This window comes from Lichenostomus cassidix, chromosome 7, assembly GCF_008360975.1.
Source record: "Lichenostomus cassidix isolate B80296 chromosome 7, HeHo_3.0, whole genome shotgun sequence".
Taxonomy (NCBI): domain Eukaryota; kingdom Metazoa; phylum Chordata; class Aves; order Passeriformes; family Meliphagidae; genus Lichenostomus; species Lichenostomus cassidix.
In genome coordinates this window covers 2,035,765-2,054,065 of record NC_139488.1, presented here as the reverse complement: position 1 = coordinate 2,054,065, position 18,301 = coordinate 2,035,765, and the positions used below count along the sequence as shown (strand labels likewise).

The following is an 18,301-nucleotide window of genomic DNA, read 5'->3' as shown; positions in this document are numbered from 1 at the left end:
CATAAGACTTCAGTGAAAATTCCCAGGCTCTGCACTAATGTGAAACAGCAGCAGAAAAATGCACCAGTCAGATACTCCCTCAACTGTGCAGTAATTAAAAGGAAATACAGGTAGTGGGGAGATTCCTCTTGCCCTGCATACCAGTCTAGCCAGTAAAACTCAGCATGGGCTTTATATGTTCAGCTCTCGTTGGAAAAACTGGGCAAGTGGAGGGTGATAACATTTCAGTGAGTACTTGGGTAGTCATAATTACTTATTTTACTGCTGTTCCATATTGAATCTCAGTTCAAGCATGGTAATTAAAACTACCTATACAGGTAATCGAAATTAATGAGATTTTGAGTATGTTCTTTGGAGTCAGTGCCTCTCCCAACCACCTTTTTACATGCCTTCAGATGAATTCATTAAATGCACATGCACTCCCAAAGTGTACTTACTATCTTTCCCAAAACCTGCTCTCTCAAATCATCCCACGGAGCAAACACTAAGCTAAACTCTCTCTCATGTCTATTGAGAAACATTTTTCTGTGTGAGCTGCAATCACAATTGCCAGGGTAAATTACACCAGGAAGTCACCTTTTGTCAAGGTGGACACAGCATTTCTGAGGAGTTTTGTAAGGCCACAGCACAACCAGCCTCCAGTGCTCTTATTGTGCTGTAATTGTAACAGTCAAAAGGAGAATATTTTTAACAAAACCAAATCCTATCACCTTCTCATCACAGGGCTCTATCTCTAAATGTGTTCAAATTCGGCATAGAACTTTCCCAGCCAAGATCAATGGCCAAGGATAGCAAATGGGCTGGCTTAAGACATTAAAATGCCAGCTTGGTTTATGCTGTTATAAATGCATCCTATCATGTCTTTACATTTTATGACCTCTATTTTATTTCTAGGTAGCTTCACATATGACACATCCAATTATTCATGTCAAGAATGTAAAACTACCAGTATTTCAGTAAAAAGTGCCTGCCATCATTTATGACAGTGATTTTTTTTTTTTGACCCATTATTTCACTAAATGTAACACATTTTCTGAGACATTGACATGTGAGGACACTTACTCTATAAAGTACATTTGTCTCTGAAAAGATACATGACAGTATGATGCTGTCAATATGAAACACTTTGTTCAATTATTACTTATCTTCAATAAAATGGAGCTCTCCTCCAATTGTGAGCATTCATTTGTGCCCACTTTCAAACCAGCATTTGACACCTGGAAAATGCAGTGCTGAAGGAGATGTTAGGCAGTTTTTGTGACAATGCAAGCATTTCTCCTCCAGTATTTAGAAATGTTTAGAAAGAAAATACAAATTTAATCCTTCTCCACATAATTTATCTTCACATTTAGCACTTGTGGAAAATTTTAATCCCTGCAATCTGAGTGCTCTGCAAAACAAGGAGCAATCCCCTGATTTAAACAAAGCTCCAAGTCAGGGTTTTTCTAGCAAGGGTCAGTTTGCAGAGCTACTCGTGAGTTACTCAACTGGTGCCAGATAATTTTAATTTTTACACTTTTTAAGTTCCCATTGAGCAGAAGCAGGATTAGATATTAAACCCTGGTGCCATCCCTGCCATCAGAGGCTGCTTTGAGCTCAGGCACGAGGGGCTGAACCCCAGGCACCGTGAGCACATTCCACTCCCTCTGGAAGCTGCACAAGCTCTGCCACTGATGTCAGGAGGAGCAGGATTAGATCCAGGTCCATCACCACAGGAGCCTGACAGCTCACACTTTGCTCTGGTGCACAGTAAATTGAGCATGTAAAAGGAAACTGATCTCTGAAGGGGGATGGACTGAACTGGGAAGTGCAAGGGTGTGATTTTTCCCCTTTCTCTGTGCTTGTCTTCCTCCTTCTGCCAAAAGCAAAGCAAAAGCTTCCCAACTAGGAAGGCTTAGCCAAGGAAGAAAGAACCCCAAACATGATATAAATGTTTGATTAGTGTTTTCTAGGTATATAAACAAACATTACTCATCTGACTCAGCACATTTGTAAGTCTGCTGTAAAATCCTGTAATATCCTTTTCTCAGAGCTCCTTGAAATCAGTCGTGTTGTTGAAACACAGAGGTTCTGAATTGGATCAAATCGTGTCCTTTCACTGACAGGACATAACTCAACGTCAACAGTTACATTTTTGTCTTGCTTGGCAAGTTTTGAAAGGCTGCAGCAGTTTATTTTTGAGAGTGCAAGTTTCCTCTCTGAGATGGAGCAAGCCTCTCTTCCCTCCCTATCTAGAAGCCGAATTGAGCACAGCAGCTTCAACACCAGTTTGTAAAGACTCAACACAACCCTCACCAGCCCTGCTTCAGCTCCTGCTGCAAACAGTAATAAAAGGCACCCGGATTTAGTAGGTGAAGAGATTCCACCTGCTGCAGCAGGGACTGCAGTCCCCAGCCCTCTCCTGGCCCTGCTGTGTAAGGAACACCCTGGGCTTTATGCTTACACGTACACCTCCAGGTAAGCCCTCAGTCTGCTCCAAATTTGTCCAACACATATTGCAAGCCCCCACTTTTAGCAAAACTGGAAGAGAAAAGTAAGAGGCAGTGCCTGAGCATGGCAGTCCTGCAGTGTGGGTCTCATCTGATGAGGGTTGAGCATCGAGTGCTCCCAGCCCAGCCCAGCCCAGCCCCACACACTTTGGGCTCACCCTTGAGAGCACCCCAGCAGTGTTAAGCCTTCCCACAGCAGGCAGGTGGCCAAAAGCAAGTCCCTCAGTGTGCCCACAAGTTGTCTAATCCTTCCCTTCCCACTGCACATCCTCCCACTCCCTGCTGTTCCCTCCCAGCCTCGCCACCCCTGAGGCATTGGTGTGCTGTTAACAAGATATCTGTCAACAGCAACACCCAAACAGGACAGGAAAGCTATTTTGTTGTGTTGGAAATTCATTTCATCTCCAGGGACCTTGCCTCCTTACATATTTTGCTGTTCTAAAAATTACTTCGTCCCATTTCTATAACTTGAAAGAGCCTCTTTGGCAAATAATACACAGAAAGGGAAAATTGAATGTACCTGAGAACAAAAAAATACAAAAAAGCACATGCAGAACAGAAAAAGAAGGCAATGCATTACATTAAATGAAGTCTGATAGCTTGAACTTCAGATTCAGCGAGGTCTAATAGTGAGGGACACTTGGCAAAATTCCCCTAATAAATTTATAATTAACCAGCAGAAAGCAATGCTCCAGTCAGATTTCTATTCTGCAGTGAAATTAGATAACAGCCAAATAATCACAGTCCTTGAAAGAGAGTTCTGTGAATGCAGGAGAAAGAGGTTGCAAAACTTCATGCCTTACCTTTGGGATTAAAGTGCTTATTTGCCTCAATTCCTGGTAATTTATGTAACACAATATGTATTACAGGAAAAGTAGCCAATTATAACAGTGTATTTATTTTTCTGGCACAGCTCTACTGTGTGTATTTAAGCAGAAGCTGTGTGTTTATTGAGTGTGTGGAAACTTCCACTACCAGGCAGAAACTGCTCAGTGCACGAAGATGCAGCACTAAGGAAAAGAACATTCTCAGACAAAAAAGCACAAAGTTTTGAAGCCACACTGGTTGCTGTGGGGTTGGACACAGCCCTGGCTGCCTGGTGCCAGCCGGGGAAATAATAAGAACCTTATTTTTTACCCTGTTTCTTTATAAAGTGCACACAGATAGTGGTAGGTTGGGCTTTACAGAACAAAGACTCTCCCTGGTGCCATGGTTGGTTAGAACTCTCTGGCATAAAGAAACAAACAAAAAAATAATCAATTACCTTTTCTTGCTTGAATTATTCCAATACTACTACTCAAATTCAGGATCTATTTTGATAAACATTGAGAATAATAAATATGACTGACAATAGCTCTATATGTTTTTGTGAGTGAAAAGCCCAAGTTACTGAATTAATAATATTCTACTTGGGCTTTCATTAGAAGGTGTGAAAACTTTGCCAATAATCTATCTCCTTTTTACTGGCTTGAAACATGAATAATGAATCTGCTCATTATTACACTGAAGATTTAGCCTCTTAATGTCTTACATGTCTTTGAACAAGTGAAGGGTTGTATGAGAAGTATTATTATTTGTATTACTTTCTGACTCCAGATAAAGGGGTTTTGGCATGAAGCTTTTATTTTTTTAAAAGGAAAGATAAAACAATAAGACTTAAAATCTCTGCTTAAGGATGGTTTATGGTCTTTTTGTAAGATTATAATATATTCTTCATTCCCTTTTACTATGTAGGCTCGGCTGTACCTCGTCAAGATCTCTTTAAAATCTCACTGCTCAACACCTGATTGTTGGCAGCACAGGGCATGTTTCAGCTCATGGCAACAGCTGTTGCAAAAGCTCACTTTCCACTGAAATTGGGCTCCAAATCAATTTTGATAATTTATTTCAGCTACTTTGGTTCAAACAGAAGCCTGTTACTTACAATCCAAATTTTTCAGAAGCGAAATGCTTTTTTATATGTTTCAAATTTGGATTATGTTTCATTTGACAAGGATTGTACTTCCCCAAGGTTAGTGTTAGGTCAACAAAAAAGACTTTGAAAGTCAAGGGACAGAAGAAGATTTAGGCATTTATATCCAAAATGTAGGTCTTTAGTGCTTTCTCTATCAGCTTGGTTGAAACAGACCAAGTTGATTACAAGCTTGTACATCTGTGTGAAAGAGCAATGAAGTAATCCTGACTTAATTAGTAATTCTCTCTCACCCCAGAAGTCAGTCAGAAATAATACTTTTCTTAACATTTCTGTAATGGGAAGGTCCTGGGCATTCCCAGAACATCTGCAGCACAGCAGTGGGATTTGGACTTACACTGATACCCCCTCTAAGCACAATCTCACACTCCAGATTTCAAATCCAGGTTTAGTTCTTCCCTCTGCCTCAGTAAAGCCAACACCACACATCAAACCATCCGTTCACAGCTATAGCTTCTAACGTTTCCATCAAGTCAGTCTGCATGCAGAAAATAAATTCCATCAGCCAAAGGAAAAGCTCTGTGCAGCCCAGTGCTCCCAGCACTCGGAGTGACAGGATCTGAAGTGCTTCCCCTCCAGGGTCAGCTCTTGTATTTCATATTATTGAATAAAATGCTCTTTCAGTCCTTCAGCCAGGGAGTAGAACACAAACTTCTCCTTGGAAATGCTTGTGTTTTCCCTGCAACATATGGAAAGCAGAGCCACCTACCCCAGAATTGCTAACCTGAGTCCAGCAGCAAGGTGCACTCAAGCTCAGAAAGGGATGTGGTGATGCTTACATTATTTTTTGACTCTTACCCTTGCTCAGCACTTTCTGCAAATGAAGTTTCCTCAGGGGATTTTGTTGTTGGACAGCTGAAGACAGGAGCACCAGAAATCATTTCTTGAAAACCAGAGCCTTGTTTTATGAAACAATTATCTCCTCCCCCCTCCAGGCACAGGGCTGGGAGCTAATCAGATCAGCACAGGCTCAGGAATAATGAAATAGCTGTAACCCATTGAAGCAGACATTAAACAGTGCAGGACAAGGAGTGGTGTGTTTGCTGCTCAGCACTTCTGCCACTGAATAAGCAAAGCCTCTCCCTGGTGACAGTGGGCTCTCCTCAATTACCACATCAGCTGGCATCAGCACTCAGCTCACAGCCTGCTCCACACGCCCTAGGAAGCTGCCATGATCTTATTATTTGCATCTTTTTTTCTTAATGAGAGAAACTTTACCTGTACAACTACTGCTTTTTTGGGGCTAACCCTGAACAAGTAAATGCAGATGTCTCAATTCCTCCTGTTGATTTTGAGAGACAACAGCACATGTGTTTTGATGGGTCACTGTCAAGTGATTTAATATTTTGTGTCTGTATATTAATGCTTATGTGGTAGCTATTCAAACAGCTTATTTTACAGTTTTAGGCTTTTGCTGTTCAAATAAAATATTGTGGAGAAGATGAGCCATCTGAACTCCTCATTCAGATCCTCTTTATGGTGCATTCCAACCACCCGGAAGAATTTCTTTGTTATTTCTTTTATTCTCTTCCTTGTCATTATTAATTTCACTACTCTACACAATCATGTTAATAAATAAAGAATATGGCATTATATGCACAACCACTGGCTGGTGGGACATAACACAGAACATAACAAAAGTGACAATGAAAAACAAAATTTGAAATACCTTTCCACCAGAAGACCAGATAAACTTACTATGTTATGCTTAAAGGCACATTTTTTTGAGTCCTGGTATTTGACTGTGAGGCTGTTCTGATCTACTTCTTCTGAAAACTCCCAGACAATGTAAGAGATAATTGTTTCTTTGTAAAAAATGGACCTCCTGTAACACTAAAGCCTTAAACACCTTGCCAAAGCCTACCAAGTTCATCCCACAAAGCTCCATCATACCATATTCTCTATGCATTTACATATTTAGGATGAGATTTCCAAACTGCCTGGACAAGGCAGAGTCTGAGATTCCTACAGCTGTTGGGTGCCCAAAAAAAAGAGATTTTCCCACATGACAATGTGGCTGCTCCAACACATTTCAATCAATCCTTCAGGCTCTTTGAAGGTCCAGTTTTGTGTGTATTAAATGAAGGGTTAGGGTGGAGCAGCTGCTGGGGGAGAGCTTTGCTCTGTGCTGTCACCAGAATCAGGGAGCAGCTGAGAAGAACAAGAAGTAGTTTTCAGGCTTCTGTTTGCCGAAAGTTGCATTAAATTGTACAATGGATGACCCAGGTCTGCACTGTTTCTAGCACAAAATTCTTGCCTTTCTTAAAAAAAACCCCACAAACCAAAAACAACCAACAAAAAAAAAAAAAACAAACCCCAAAAAAACTAATAAAAAATCCACTGTTGAAAAACTACTGACAAAAGAGAAAAACTGAAACAAGATCTATACAGGAGGTCAGCAGAATAAATCTAGAGAACTCAACTACATCCACACAGTTGTCATAAAACTAGTTTAAATCAGCTTTCGGCCCTCAAATAAAATAACCAAACCAAACAAACCTTCTGCACCCCAAAAAACCCCCAAACAGACAAAAAGTCCACCATTATTTTACCCCAGAATCCCTCTGCTGGTCTGCCCTTATAGTGATGAAAGGATAAAGAATAGAGAAAGCAATATTGGCACGTCATAATTTAATTTCGCCACCTTTAAAATTTTTTTTGTTTGTTAATTTAGTAACTTTTAATATATTTTTAATATATTTCTTTGATGTCTTTAATCCCAACCCATAAGAAGATTCCTGTAAGCAGCAAGGGTAACTCCCACATAAAGGGAGTTCGGCCTGCCCTGAGCATCACCTAGGAATGCACTGAGCACCAAAACCACCCTCACACCAGCAATCACCCTACCAGGAGCTGTCTTGCTGCTTTCTGAGCCAGGAAAGAAAATGCTTTTATCAGAGAAGTCAGATGAAGAAAAACCTACAGTTGCAAATTCAAGAATGCAATGACAAGTGAAAGTTAGAAGCCCCTCTTTTATTATTATTGGATTGCAAACCAGGAACTTTAGTGCTTGGGTTTTTTCAAACAAATTTATTTGTTTGTTTAAAAAAAACCCAAGAGAACAGCCAGTTGCAATAGTGCAGAGAACCATGAGAGCTTGGGCCAGTCCTGTGTACTGTAAATTAGCATGGAGTTACACAGAATATTAATGGATGGGTTTAATCTGCAGCATGCAGATTCACTGCATAAAAAGCAATGTGACTCTTGTCAGATGTTAGGTTATTTTCTTGCACATTTTAAATTTACTGAAACTTCTCTGGACCTATTAAACAAGCAAATCCTTTTTGAAAACAGTGCAACAAGGCTGAGATGCAATAAATATAAGCACTTTAATATTTAAGTGAGGAAAATGAATTTCAGTGTGTTTTCAAATTGGTTTTCTTCAGTGCAGAGTTTCTTTATTTGTCCAAATAAAATGGATTTGAGTGGGTGGCAGCTTTAAGGAGTTATGTAGCACTATTCAATGGCTTTGTGAACTTGGGAAGGTATTATGAATAATGGATTTTCTGTGCTCTTAGACATGGAGCCACAACAAAAACAGTGTCATTGGAGGTTCTCTAACAAGCAGCTGCTGGAGTGAAGAATAAAGAGCCTGGTCCAGTGACTGAAGCTACAAGCAGGAATGTTTGTTCAGATCAGTGACTGAACACAGAATGGGAAGAGCTAAATTCCCAAGGATGCCTCCCACCACTTTGAACTGCTGCTTTCTCACAATTTTTAGATTTTATACCACCCCCATTCTCCCTAAATAGAGCTGGAAAAGAGCTGGATTTCCCTTTGCCAACAGCTGGAGGAGAAGATTAACTTGAAACACATGCACAAAACAAGAGCAGTGATTTAGTCTCCTCCTTTCCTAGATGTGAACAGTTGGGTTTACATTCCTTTTTGTTCTAACCTTCCCTGTTAACAGCAGGATTTTATATCAATATAATTTCACTGTCTAATCCCAGTGTGCACCCAAAATAAGTGTCACTGGATGAGAAGAGTATCCACTGTTCTCCAGGGGAAGAGAGGCTTTTACAAATCACTACTAAAATCTTCAGCTGCACAAAGCAAAGCTCTTGTTGAAGGTGCTGAATATGTAATCACAGTACTGTGGAGCCATGACTGATAGCTTGATAGACATCACTTAGAGGGCTGACACACTCAGAATTAGGTTCTCATCAGCCCACAGTGCCAGCTGCTAACTTCACACCTACTATTGCACAGTGTCCCCAAACTCTCATTTCAATCTTAACCTTCCAAAATCAGCTAAGATCTGGATTACTGTGAAACAAACCCTGATAGTAAAAAAGAAAGAAAAAATAATCTAAAAAAAGGGCTTTTTGAGGGGCAGAATGTAACTGCAGAAGATCACACACAGTATTTTCACTTTTTTCTTCTAATTTCAAAGCAGGGATACAAGTCTGACTCCCAACTATTTTCCCAGTGTGCAGTAAACTCATGTGTCCTTTATGCCACAGAAACACTCCATGACCGTCTGCTCTGTATTAAATAATTCACAAATTTTGTTGACATTTTACTGTAGTCTCAAGATTCCATTATCTAGAATGTTTGTGTTGGTGACAGAAATATGCTTGAAAGAGACACTAAAATATAAAGAAAATTCATTGGGTTTGCATCAAGTGGATAATTCCAATACATATTTAATAGGTTTCCCACAGACACACACGCCTTTGCCGGCTCTGAGTTCAGTAAATAGATGCATAAAAATTGTCTTGCAGATGGTGAATTGATTCCTAGCTGGGAAAGAGATTGGTCAGCCTAGAACAAGACTTTTGTGTGATGTGTCTCAATTCACAGCAGAAAAGCCACAAATATTGAACTGCAGAAGGGAAATCACCAACACTTTTGTTTGCTTCGTCCTGATCTTCACCTCCATCAAGGCAAAACCCCCTCATTTTCCTGGGAAGTGTCAGACTGGCTGTGTCTGCTGTATTCATAGACTTAACCACTTGGATCATGGGGAAATAGACTTTATAGCTCCCAGTCTGCTTGAGGGGTTGGAGATCTGTCTCAGAGAATAACCCAAAGAAGTTGTGTTACTTGTATGAGGTCCAACCACTTAGGGAAATGGAAAGACTGAGGACAGAAATGAACCCCAAGGTTTTGAAAACTGCCCCAGAGAAAAGAATCACTACTGGGCTGGAAGCAGTAATTATTCACATTTTAAGGAGGTGCAAACACAACTCATTGTCTTCCAATGTCAAGAAAAGACCCAGGGCACGTTTTTTGTATGTAAGAAGTAATTGTTAAAGGACTAAGATGTGACTTGTGTTCATTTTCCAGCTGAGGCTAATCAAAGATGAGTGGACAAGATGCACAACTAAACAAGATGCACAGCTAAAGTTCCAGCACTTGGGAGAGGAAATCATCTTGTGGAACATCAGAACCCTTAAAAAAAAAAACCAACCAACCAAACAATAAAAAAGAAAAGAAAAATAAACTCCAAAAGTATCTCACACACTGTCTGAAGACTGCCTGGAGCCAGTGGCAAGAACTCAAAAAATTCCAAGAAGAATGTACATAAGGCATCGACTACAGCAGACTTTTACTTTGAAATCAAATGACCAACTCATCTAATTTCAAACCAGGAGACATCAGCAGATAAAAATAGTTCACATTCAGGGGGATATGCCTGTCAGAGTATTGCTGCTTATGAATAGTAAGATGTATTCCTATTCTTTTTAGTTCACTGGGAGGCAAGCAGGGAAACAACCTACAATTACCTGTGCTGCAGCACATGGGGATTTTGGGTAAAGGGCTCCACTTGAATGTGGATCACAGACTGTGTGTAATATTTGCACTAATGTGCTGACAGGATATGGATGTGATGATGGAAATACATCATTTTAATGAGCTGTTGTCTTCACAAAGTTCTGTGATGATAGCTGACTGTTTTCACTGCTCTGTGAATTACTCTGTTGGTACAACTCATTTTTGGTTTGCTGGAGATACTGTAAGTCAGTATTTCTAGGAAAACAGCTGAGGTGAAGAAAAGCCTGCCAGTGCTGAGTGAATGTAACACAAGGGAGAAAGGAAACAGCTGGATAATAAGCCTGGATATGGAGTGGAAAACTATAGTCTGCCTTCAATTGTGCTGAATGCCTGCAGTGCTGCTGCTCTGCGTTTGAGTTGGCAATGTGAGGCAGTGGAAACACCTTGTCAGGATCTGACTCACATTTTGCAGAAGCCATGGTTATAATTCCTGCACACGTGCAAATAAGACGAAGAATTCAACTTGCACATTGTCAAAGAGAGAAAAAACCAGCACCTGAGCCCTCTCCAGGACACACAGTCCAAGTGGACTCAGCTTGCTGCGCCTGCCAGCTGCTCTGGTTAGGATTTGGTGGAAGGAAGCCTCAGTTTTACCTTCCTCATCCCTCCTGCTCCTGAACTATGGTAGAGTTCAGCTAAGCCTACTAAAAATAACTGCAGAACTCAGAAATTTTAGAAAGCAGCTCCATTTTCTGCTTCAGTTTTAAAATAATAAAGTAGTAACTTGATTTTTCCCCCCTCCATTAATCAAAAACAGTGCTGTGCAGTTCAAGACCAGTTGCAGAAATCAGGATGCAAAGCACTTACATTTCTGTGTATTCAATGTTTTAGGAAAAAAGGTCAAAATATTCTGAGATTTTAAAAAAGGTATCGCTTTTTGGATATTTTTTATCCAGTAGATTTGAAGATCTACTAAGATCTTCAAATATGCATCCTGTTCACAGGCTGAATTGCCACAGAAAGTTCCATAAAAGACACAGAGAACACAGATTTATCTAGACCAGTAGCCAACAGCCAGCAGTACAAATATTTCAGCAGAAGTTACCCAACTCCTGTCATGTTTTACAGAGCAATTAATCATCACATGAACATCTATTTCACATGCATTTACATTGTTACTGAAAATCCAATTCTGATTGTCTTTCTTCTCACCCAGTAGGGAGATGTGAAGACAGCTAATTTTGACATGTTTTGAATGTTACCAAGCAATGGAAAATCAGGGTTTTAATGATGGCTTCAGTAGTAACTCACCCCATGGCACTGAGTAAAGCACCTCACCTCTTTGTTTAGCTTCAGCAAATGGAAATAATGGTACGACTTGCCCAGCTTAGGCATTCCACAGGAATCAGCTAAGAATTTTCTGGCATTTGGAATTTGCAAATATGTGACCACAGTAAAATTTCTCATTACTGATGCCTGTTGTCTCCTACTAACTGCACAGTGTGATTTAAGTTTACAACATGGAGTTCAAGCCACACTTCCTGTAAAGTTTTGTAATTTAGGTTTCATCTTATCGAGTATTATGAAGATTTAGCCATATCTTCCCCTTAACTGAATAGCTCTGCTTTGAATGTAATTTTTTCCCTGATAATTCGCATTTTTAAATTGATTTTTTACAATTGGCTCTCTGGGAATTATAAAAACTAGGTTTTAGACTTTCCTGATCCTGAAAAATGTGCTATGGAATTGTAGCATAATTATAAATTTGGAGACTTGAACATAGGCCTGGTTTTGATTTGAAGGATTAATAGCAGCTTGTCTCTCCAGTGCTCCTTGGAGGATTCCAAAGGGAATTCTCCTTTATCAAAATGGCAAGCATTTCCTGCTGTGCTGTCAGGAGAGACATTACAAACTACCCAAAAATGGTCCTTCCACATTTCCTCTGAGTTCTTCTACCTGCCTTCTAATTTCCTGGAGGACATTTGTCTTCTCTGAAAATAGATTAGCTCCACTTTTACTGGAATCAATTAAATGTGGGATCTGGCCAGAAGAGATTGTGGCTTCTGTCCCACTGAGCAGGCAGTCAGACAAGTGTCACCTCAAATGGGGTATTTGGACAAGGATTGGCTACACAGCCTCATCCTGATTCAAAATGTGAACATGCAGCTCCTTTTTGAAACTGGAAAATCTTGGCGAGTTCCTTCAGAGGAGATTTTACAGGATCCTGATATGGATGCATTTGGTGTGGAGAAAAATAACTACAAATCTGAGAGTAAATATTGCATTTCAAAGCTGTCCATTACTTAAGGGAAAAGGAAGACAAAGGAACAGAATATGAATGTGAAGGATGGCAGGAGAAGCCAGGCTAAACCCTGGGCCTTTCACATTGCTCTGAGGGTACAAAGCAGAGTTTGACAATCCACTTGGCAACTCCAGTAACATTAAATTATTACTTTAGTGAAACTAGAGAAAAAAACCCAAAATAAACATGCCAAACTATAACAGCAATTCAACATCACCTTAACAATGTCTTGCACTACACACACTCAAGATGTTTTTAGTAAAATACATGCAGTGCCATTGTTGCATAGTATCCTTCCATGGTATCATTCCATGGAAAGCTGTAGCTGAGGAAGGGCTTCTAATTAAACAAAATCCATCCCTACTTGCTTTCTTTAATTATTTACCCTCAATTTTCCCAAATTGAACACTTCTTATGAGAAGAAACAAAACTATAAACAGCAGTTATCACGTCCCAACAGGAGATAAGAATTTTAAAAGAGGCTTAAGAACAAAAGAAGGAATATTTTATATAAACTAGTAATTAATGTCATATACTTCTGACACTTAGGCAAAGTGAAAATGTCCAGTCTTGTTGCAGAGAAGCAAAAGATGTCAATTTTTTTTTGTATTTGGAAGTAAGTAAAGAACATATTATCATTTAGTAGCCAGACACCATCTTACAGTTTGTACAGGGGAATTACCAGTGATCATGACAGATGAGTTACTTCTAAAATTTGTACCTGAACAAATGTACCAATGGATACTAGAAATGACTGGAGATTGAGGTAAATACACATTTTAGAACTTTAAAATAAAATCTGATTATGAGAGAAATTTCTGGGAGCAGACAAAAACTGCCATGTTAATGGAAAAGGAAAACAAATGAGTGATGGATGATGGAACAGCAACCAGAAATGGCTCCAGTGCACAAACACTTGCTCACCCTGGGCTCTGCTGTGGGACAGCACAGTTGCATTTCTCAGTGACCTAATTCGTCCTATTTTGCACTACTGAAAGAAAGCAGAGAAAAATGGAGAATTGGTCTAATGAGTGTAGAATGGATCAGCTGGAGAAAACCAGTTCTGACTGTTCTGACTTTGCTGCAAACAATTTCTCCAGCTCAAAGCATAAATAACAATGTTTGCATTTACCATTCAGTGTAGAGCATATGTTAGCGAAGCTAAACAGCCTCCTGTGTTTACATGAGATATATGATGCTGAGTTTGATTTGCATATCAGAGATCAGGCTGTAAATCTCTGATGATATTTACCACTGGATAATTGAAATTAATCCTGCCAAAATGACTTTGACAGTGCTGAATTTACAGTCTGAGAAAACACCCCTGGAACTGCCTGCTGAGCTAGAACATAACTGGCTGTATATTTACAACCTGAGTTACGCTGCTGAGTAAAACCTTGGTCACAAATTATAAACCTCTCCCTTTCTTCCCCAATTTCATGTTCCCATAATCATTAAGAAGTTGGGATAACTTTGAAGATAGCAGATATGTAGGAATGTAATTTGTGCCTTGTGATATATGATTGAAACTTTCAGTATACACAAAAGAAAAACATTTGTGAATAATAATAATAATAATCATCATCATAAAAAACCCCAAACAAAAAACCCAGCAGTAGTTTCACTTTCCAATAAAAATTCAATATTTAGTAGGCAGGATTTTCTTATCATTGGCAAAAAATTATGTAATTTATTAAAACTGCTGGCAATATTGTCCAATTCAATAGATGTTGCATCTTGTATTCTTTGGACTCCAATAATGGATTTCATGACTGTGCAAATTGCACCTTGGATTTTGGTGCTGAAAGATAGCAAATAGATTCCCCAGTTTCTTGACATGAAGTTTACAACTACAAAGAATGATGTCTATTTTTCAAAAGCAACATTTATAGAAAAGTATGTTTCTAATGTTTAAAAGTGGCCTTTTGAGGCCTGGAAATAAAAAGCTAACTGTCACCAACTACAGAAATGGATGTATTTTTATTTGTAGTATTTATTTACAACAGTTCTCTTTCAGAGAGGTGGCAGTGATAGCTTTGAAATCCATCTTGCTTTTCTGCCCCTACAATCTGCTGCTTTCCAGACCCATTCAATCTGAAAGCAGGCATCCATCCAAATATGTAATATTAAGGAAGAAAGACAGCTCTCATTTATAAAATCTTAATTCCTTGTTAGTGGAAAGAATAAAACCACTAGATTAACTGTGATCACTGATTATTATCCTGCCACAAGAGTGTTATCTTGGGCTCTGTCCCCTGCTCAGTCTGTGGCACCTGGAGAGGGAGAATGCTGCTGATGACACCTGGATGAGCACCTGTTCTGCAGGGATGGGGAGACAAATAACTCTCCAAGCATCACAAAGCATGACAAGCTGCTCCATGTTCCACTGTGGCTGGCAGGGAGGCTGCAGCAGGGCACACATTGCTGTGGTCACACCAGAGGGCTCCAGGCTCGTGGCACAGTCCCAGGGGACACCCTGGGGACAGCTGGGATCAGTGCTGCAAACTCAGCCAGGTAGCTCAGCAATCAGCACTAATGAGCCCAAACTCACTGCAGGCTCTTTTGTAGAGCAGCTCCAAATATAACAGCAGCAATTTACCAATCCAGTGGGAACCACCAACCTCATTAATCTGCCTGTAGCTTTCCCTTATTTCCAAATCTTGCTGTACATCCTGCCCAGGCTGATTTTTCACTTGAATGAGCCAACATGGGCATGAGGCCCAAGTGCAGCTGGGTGCTCTGCAGAGCCTGGATGGCTTAGGTTTGAAACAGCCATGTCTTGCCATCAACCCCCTTTTGGAGAAGCTCTTCAGGAGTGCGACATTTCTGCACTGTCCTCATTTTATACCAAGTGCCTACACCACCCACAGCTCTACAAACTCACCTGACACACCTCAGCACAACTCACCTGGTCTTTGGGCTGAGGCAATGCAACATTACCCACTAATGGGCTTTTACTGGGAACACACTAAAAACCCAGCAGTGAGGGCTCCCAGTGGGGCTTCTTTTTGCATATTCTGAACACTCCTATTTTAACCAGTTTATGCCACATTTTTATGCCACTTCCTGCTGCCATTAGCTACTGAGATTTTGCATAACTTCAGGTTCCAGTAATTCTACCCTGATATCCAGCCTTTCACATCATGGTTGTGATGTTACTCTCTTATTTTCAAACGCAAAGCACAGCTCAGATAGACTGAAGGCAGAAATGGGAGTTGGTGATGAGTGTGAGTGGGAGGCACCATGGCTGGTGGTGAAGGTTTGCTTTGATTCCTCTGACTACAAAAGCTTCCTTGGTGGAGAAGGCATTTTCAAATGTCTAAACAAAACCTTTGTCTATGCAAATTCAAACCCATTCAGACATAAAATTAAAGCTATTATTAGTATTATTTCTTTAAGGTCATGAATATGCCATAAAGGATGATTAAAGCATTAAAAACCTACAAGAGGTTAAGAACAATACATTAGATTTCTGCTGTTTCTATTCCTGAGGAAAACACTGACCATTAATTCTTATTACTGATAGTAATGGTGGAAGCATCATCTGTCTCAGAACTGGCTGACTATTTCTGTTATAAAACTCACCTCTCAGCTGGCTTGAACTTTGCCAAACCTTAACTAGTTTTTCTTTTAGCCAAAATAATCTGGAATATTTCAGGAAAGGATAGGTTTTTTCATCCCATTTTGAAAACAGTATTTTTAATATCATTTAATGCTTCCTCAATTCACAACTGGAAAGCAAGACTGGAAATCCAATACTGGCAGAGTTTTAATTAACTCTCAAAGAAATCTGGATGAATTACAACAATTTGTAAAGTCTCCACTCGGAGCTCACAGCAATTGCAGCAGACTGGGAGGGATTTAGGAAAAAGGAATGGAAGAAGAAATTTTGCCTTACTTTTTCAGTGAAGCTTCTTCCCCTGCAATGGCCAACAAGCTTGAAGGAGTATTTCACCTCATTCAAATGCAAAGGAAGAAAAAGACCAATAGGAAATGGAAAAATCCATTAGGACTGGATAATAAAGAACCTGGGAAAAGGCCTATAAGACTGGAAACTTCTCTGTGGACTGATGACATTCAGTTGTTAAAAATCAGACCTAGTACAGTACAGTAATTCAGGAGTCTAGATGAGATAGCTTGGAAAGAGGAATGTCCATTCCTTTCTTTAAGGTGTAAGTTAATCAAAACTGAAGACAAGTGGAGAGAGTTAAGAAACTAATAATTAATTGGTAAGCACAAATACACTGATATTCTAAAAGCACCTTCATAAAAATGCATTTGCCTGGATAATAAAGAAGGTATACATTGATTTATTAATCAGGAGTCACCTTGCTGAATCACAGATAATGACTAAAATAAATTTCCACTTGGCTAACCTTAAAGAGTGTTATGTACTTATAAGCTCAAAGCAGTATATAGAAAACTTACTGAAAGTTTTATTCAGTTATTTATTTAAATTCCACATTGAAGTTCCACAAAGCTCTTACCTTAAAAAAAAAAACAACAGGGATGTAGAATAAGAGACGCCAAGTGAAAGCAAATACCTTCATGATGGCACTGTGTTAATTTAGTAAAGTTTTAGTAAAGCCTTTGTCTAGTCAATCCCATTAAAGCTGTTTTTCCAGCAGTGCCTTCATTTTGCTGTGTTCTCCGAGTGAACTCCACGAACCCATGGGGAGCTACAACACAACTGCTGGTTGTTAATGAAGGTATCAATGAGGCCAGAGGCATACCTGTGCACATCCCAGATCTTGCTGGTGCAGTCCATGGAGGCAGAGGCCACGAAGTCCCCGCAGGAGTGCCAGCAGCAGCCGCGCACGCCGCGGGCATGGCCGCGCAGGGTCAGGATGCAGCCGCGCCTCGACAGGTCCCAGATGCGCACCGTGCTGTCCCCGCTCGATGTCACCAGCTGGGTGCCACTGCTCCAGGGAAAATCAGCTCTGAGCCGTGATGCAGGTGAGGGATTTCCAAGCTAAAGAATTCAACTCTCTTTAGAAAAACAGGCTAAGCTGCAATTGTTGATTTTTACCTCAAAATACACGTGAACAAAAAATTATCTTTGGGAACATTTGTATTTTTGCTGTGCAGAGATTTCTGACACATCACAGATGAAGTGGCCATGTATTAATACATTATCAAAAGAAAAGGAGCTATCTCCCACAGGAAAGGAAATAAGGCTTTCAAAAATTACATTCCTACTTTTTGTGGCCTATTTATGAGTTCATCAGTAAAATAATGTAAGCCCAGAGAACTGCTTTCAAAACAAAGTAAGATAGATTCAGGTAAGAATATTTTTCTATTTCCCAAATTCACACCATTTTCAACATATAAACTATTTTTTAAAAGCATCTAATTTTGTCTCTTCTAACTCTGTATAAACACTCTAACACATCCACTGTCTCTTGGGGTCATTGATACGTTACATAAATGAAAAATACAGAGTTCAGCTCAGACATTTTTGGCCAAATCTGAGATATAAACCAGTATAATTCTCTTTCCTTTAAGCATGGACATATGGCTTCAGACTAAGAGTCCATCTGTAACATTTTATATAACTAGTAGGGGATTCTTAATAAAATAATAAGAAAAAGTCTGTGAAGTGATTCTCTTATTAAACTTTCTCAGACCTACCCTGTGGCTCAGGATTTCTTTGTGCTTAAGAAGAATCCACGGATTATTTTTCCCCCCTATGAGTAATTGATTTCTGAACATATGCAAACCTTTGGCACCCTCAATCTCTTATGTCAATGAATTCCAAAATTTAATTATGCCTTGTGTGAAAAGCTGTTCTGGGGTCTTAGGTACCTTACTTCATTTCAT

At 39.7% G+C, this 18,301-nt stretch overlaps 1 protein-coding gene across 4 annotated transcripts in view; it reads right to left on the bottom strand.

Moving 5' to 3' along the window:
- The window catches only part of SPAG16 (sperm associated antigen 16), a 368,224-nt gene that overhangs the window by 152,801 nt on the left and 197,122 nt on the right, over positions 1-18,301 (bottom strand). For 3 of the 4 annotated variants that reach the window (XM_085065720.1, XM_085065718.1, XM_085065719.1), the window contains one exon: positions 17,215-17,400. The exons of the other annotated variant lie outside the window; for it this stretch is intronic. In XM_085065720.1, the coding sequence (XP_084921846.1) occupies positions 17,215-17,400 (186 nt within the window). The remainder of the gene's footprint in view (positions 1-17,214; positions 17,401-18,301) is intronic. 4 annotated transcript variants of the gene reach the window in all.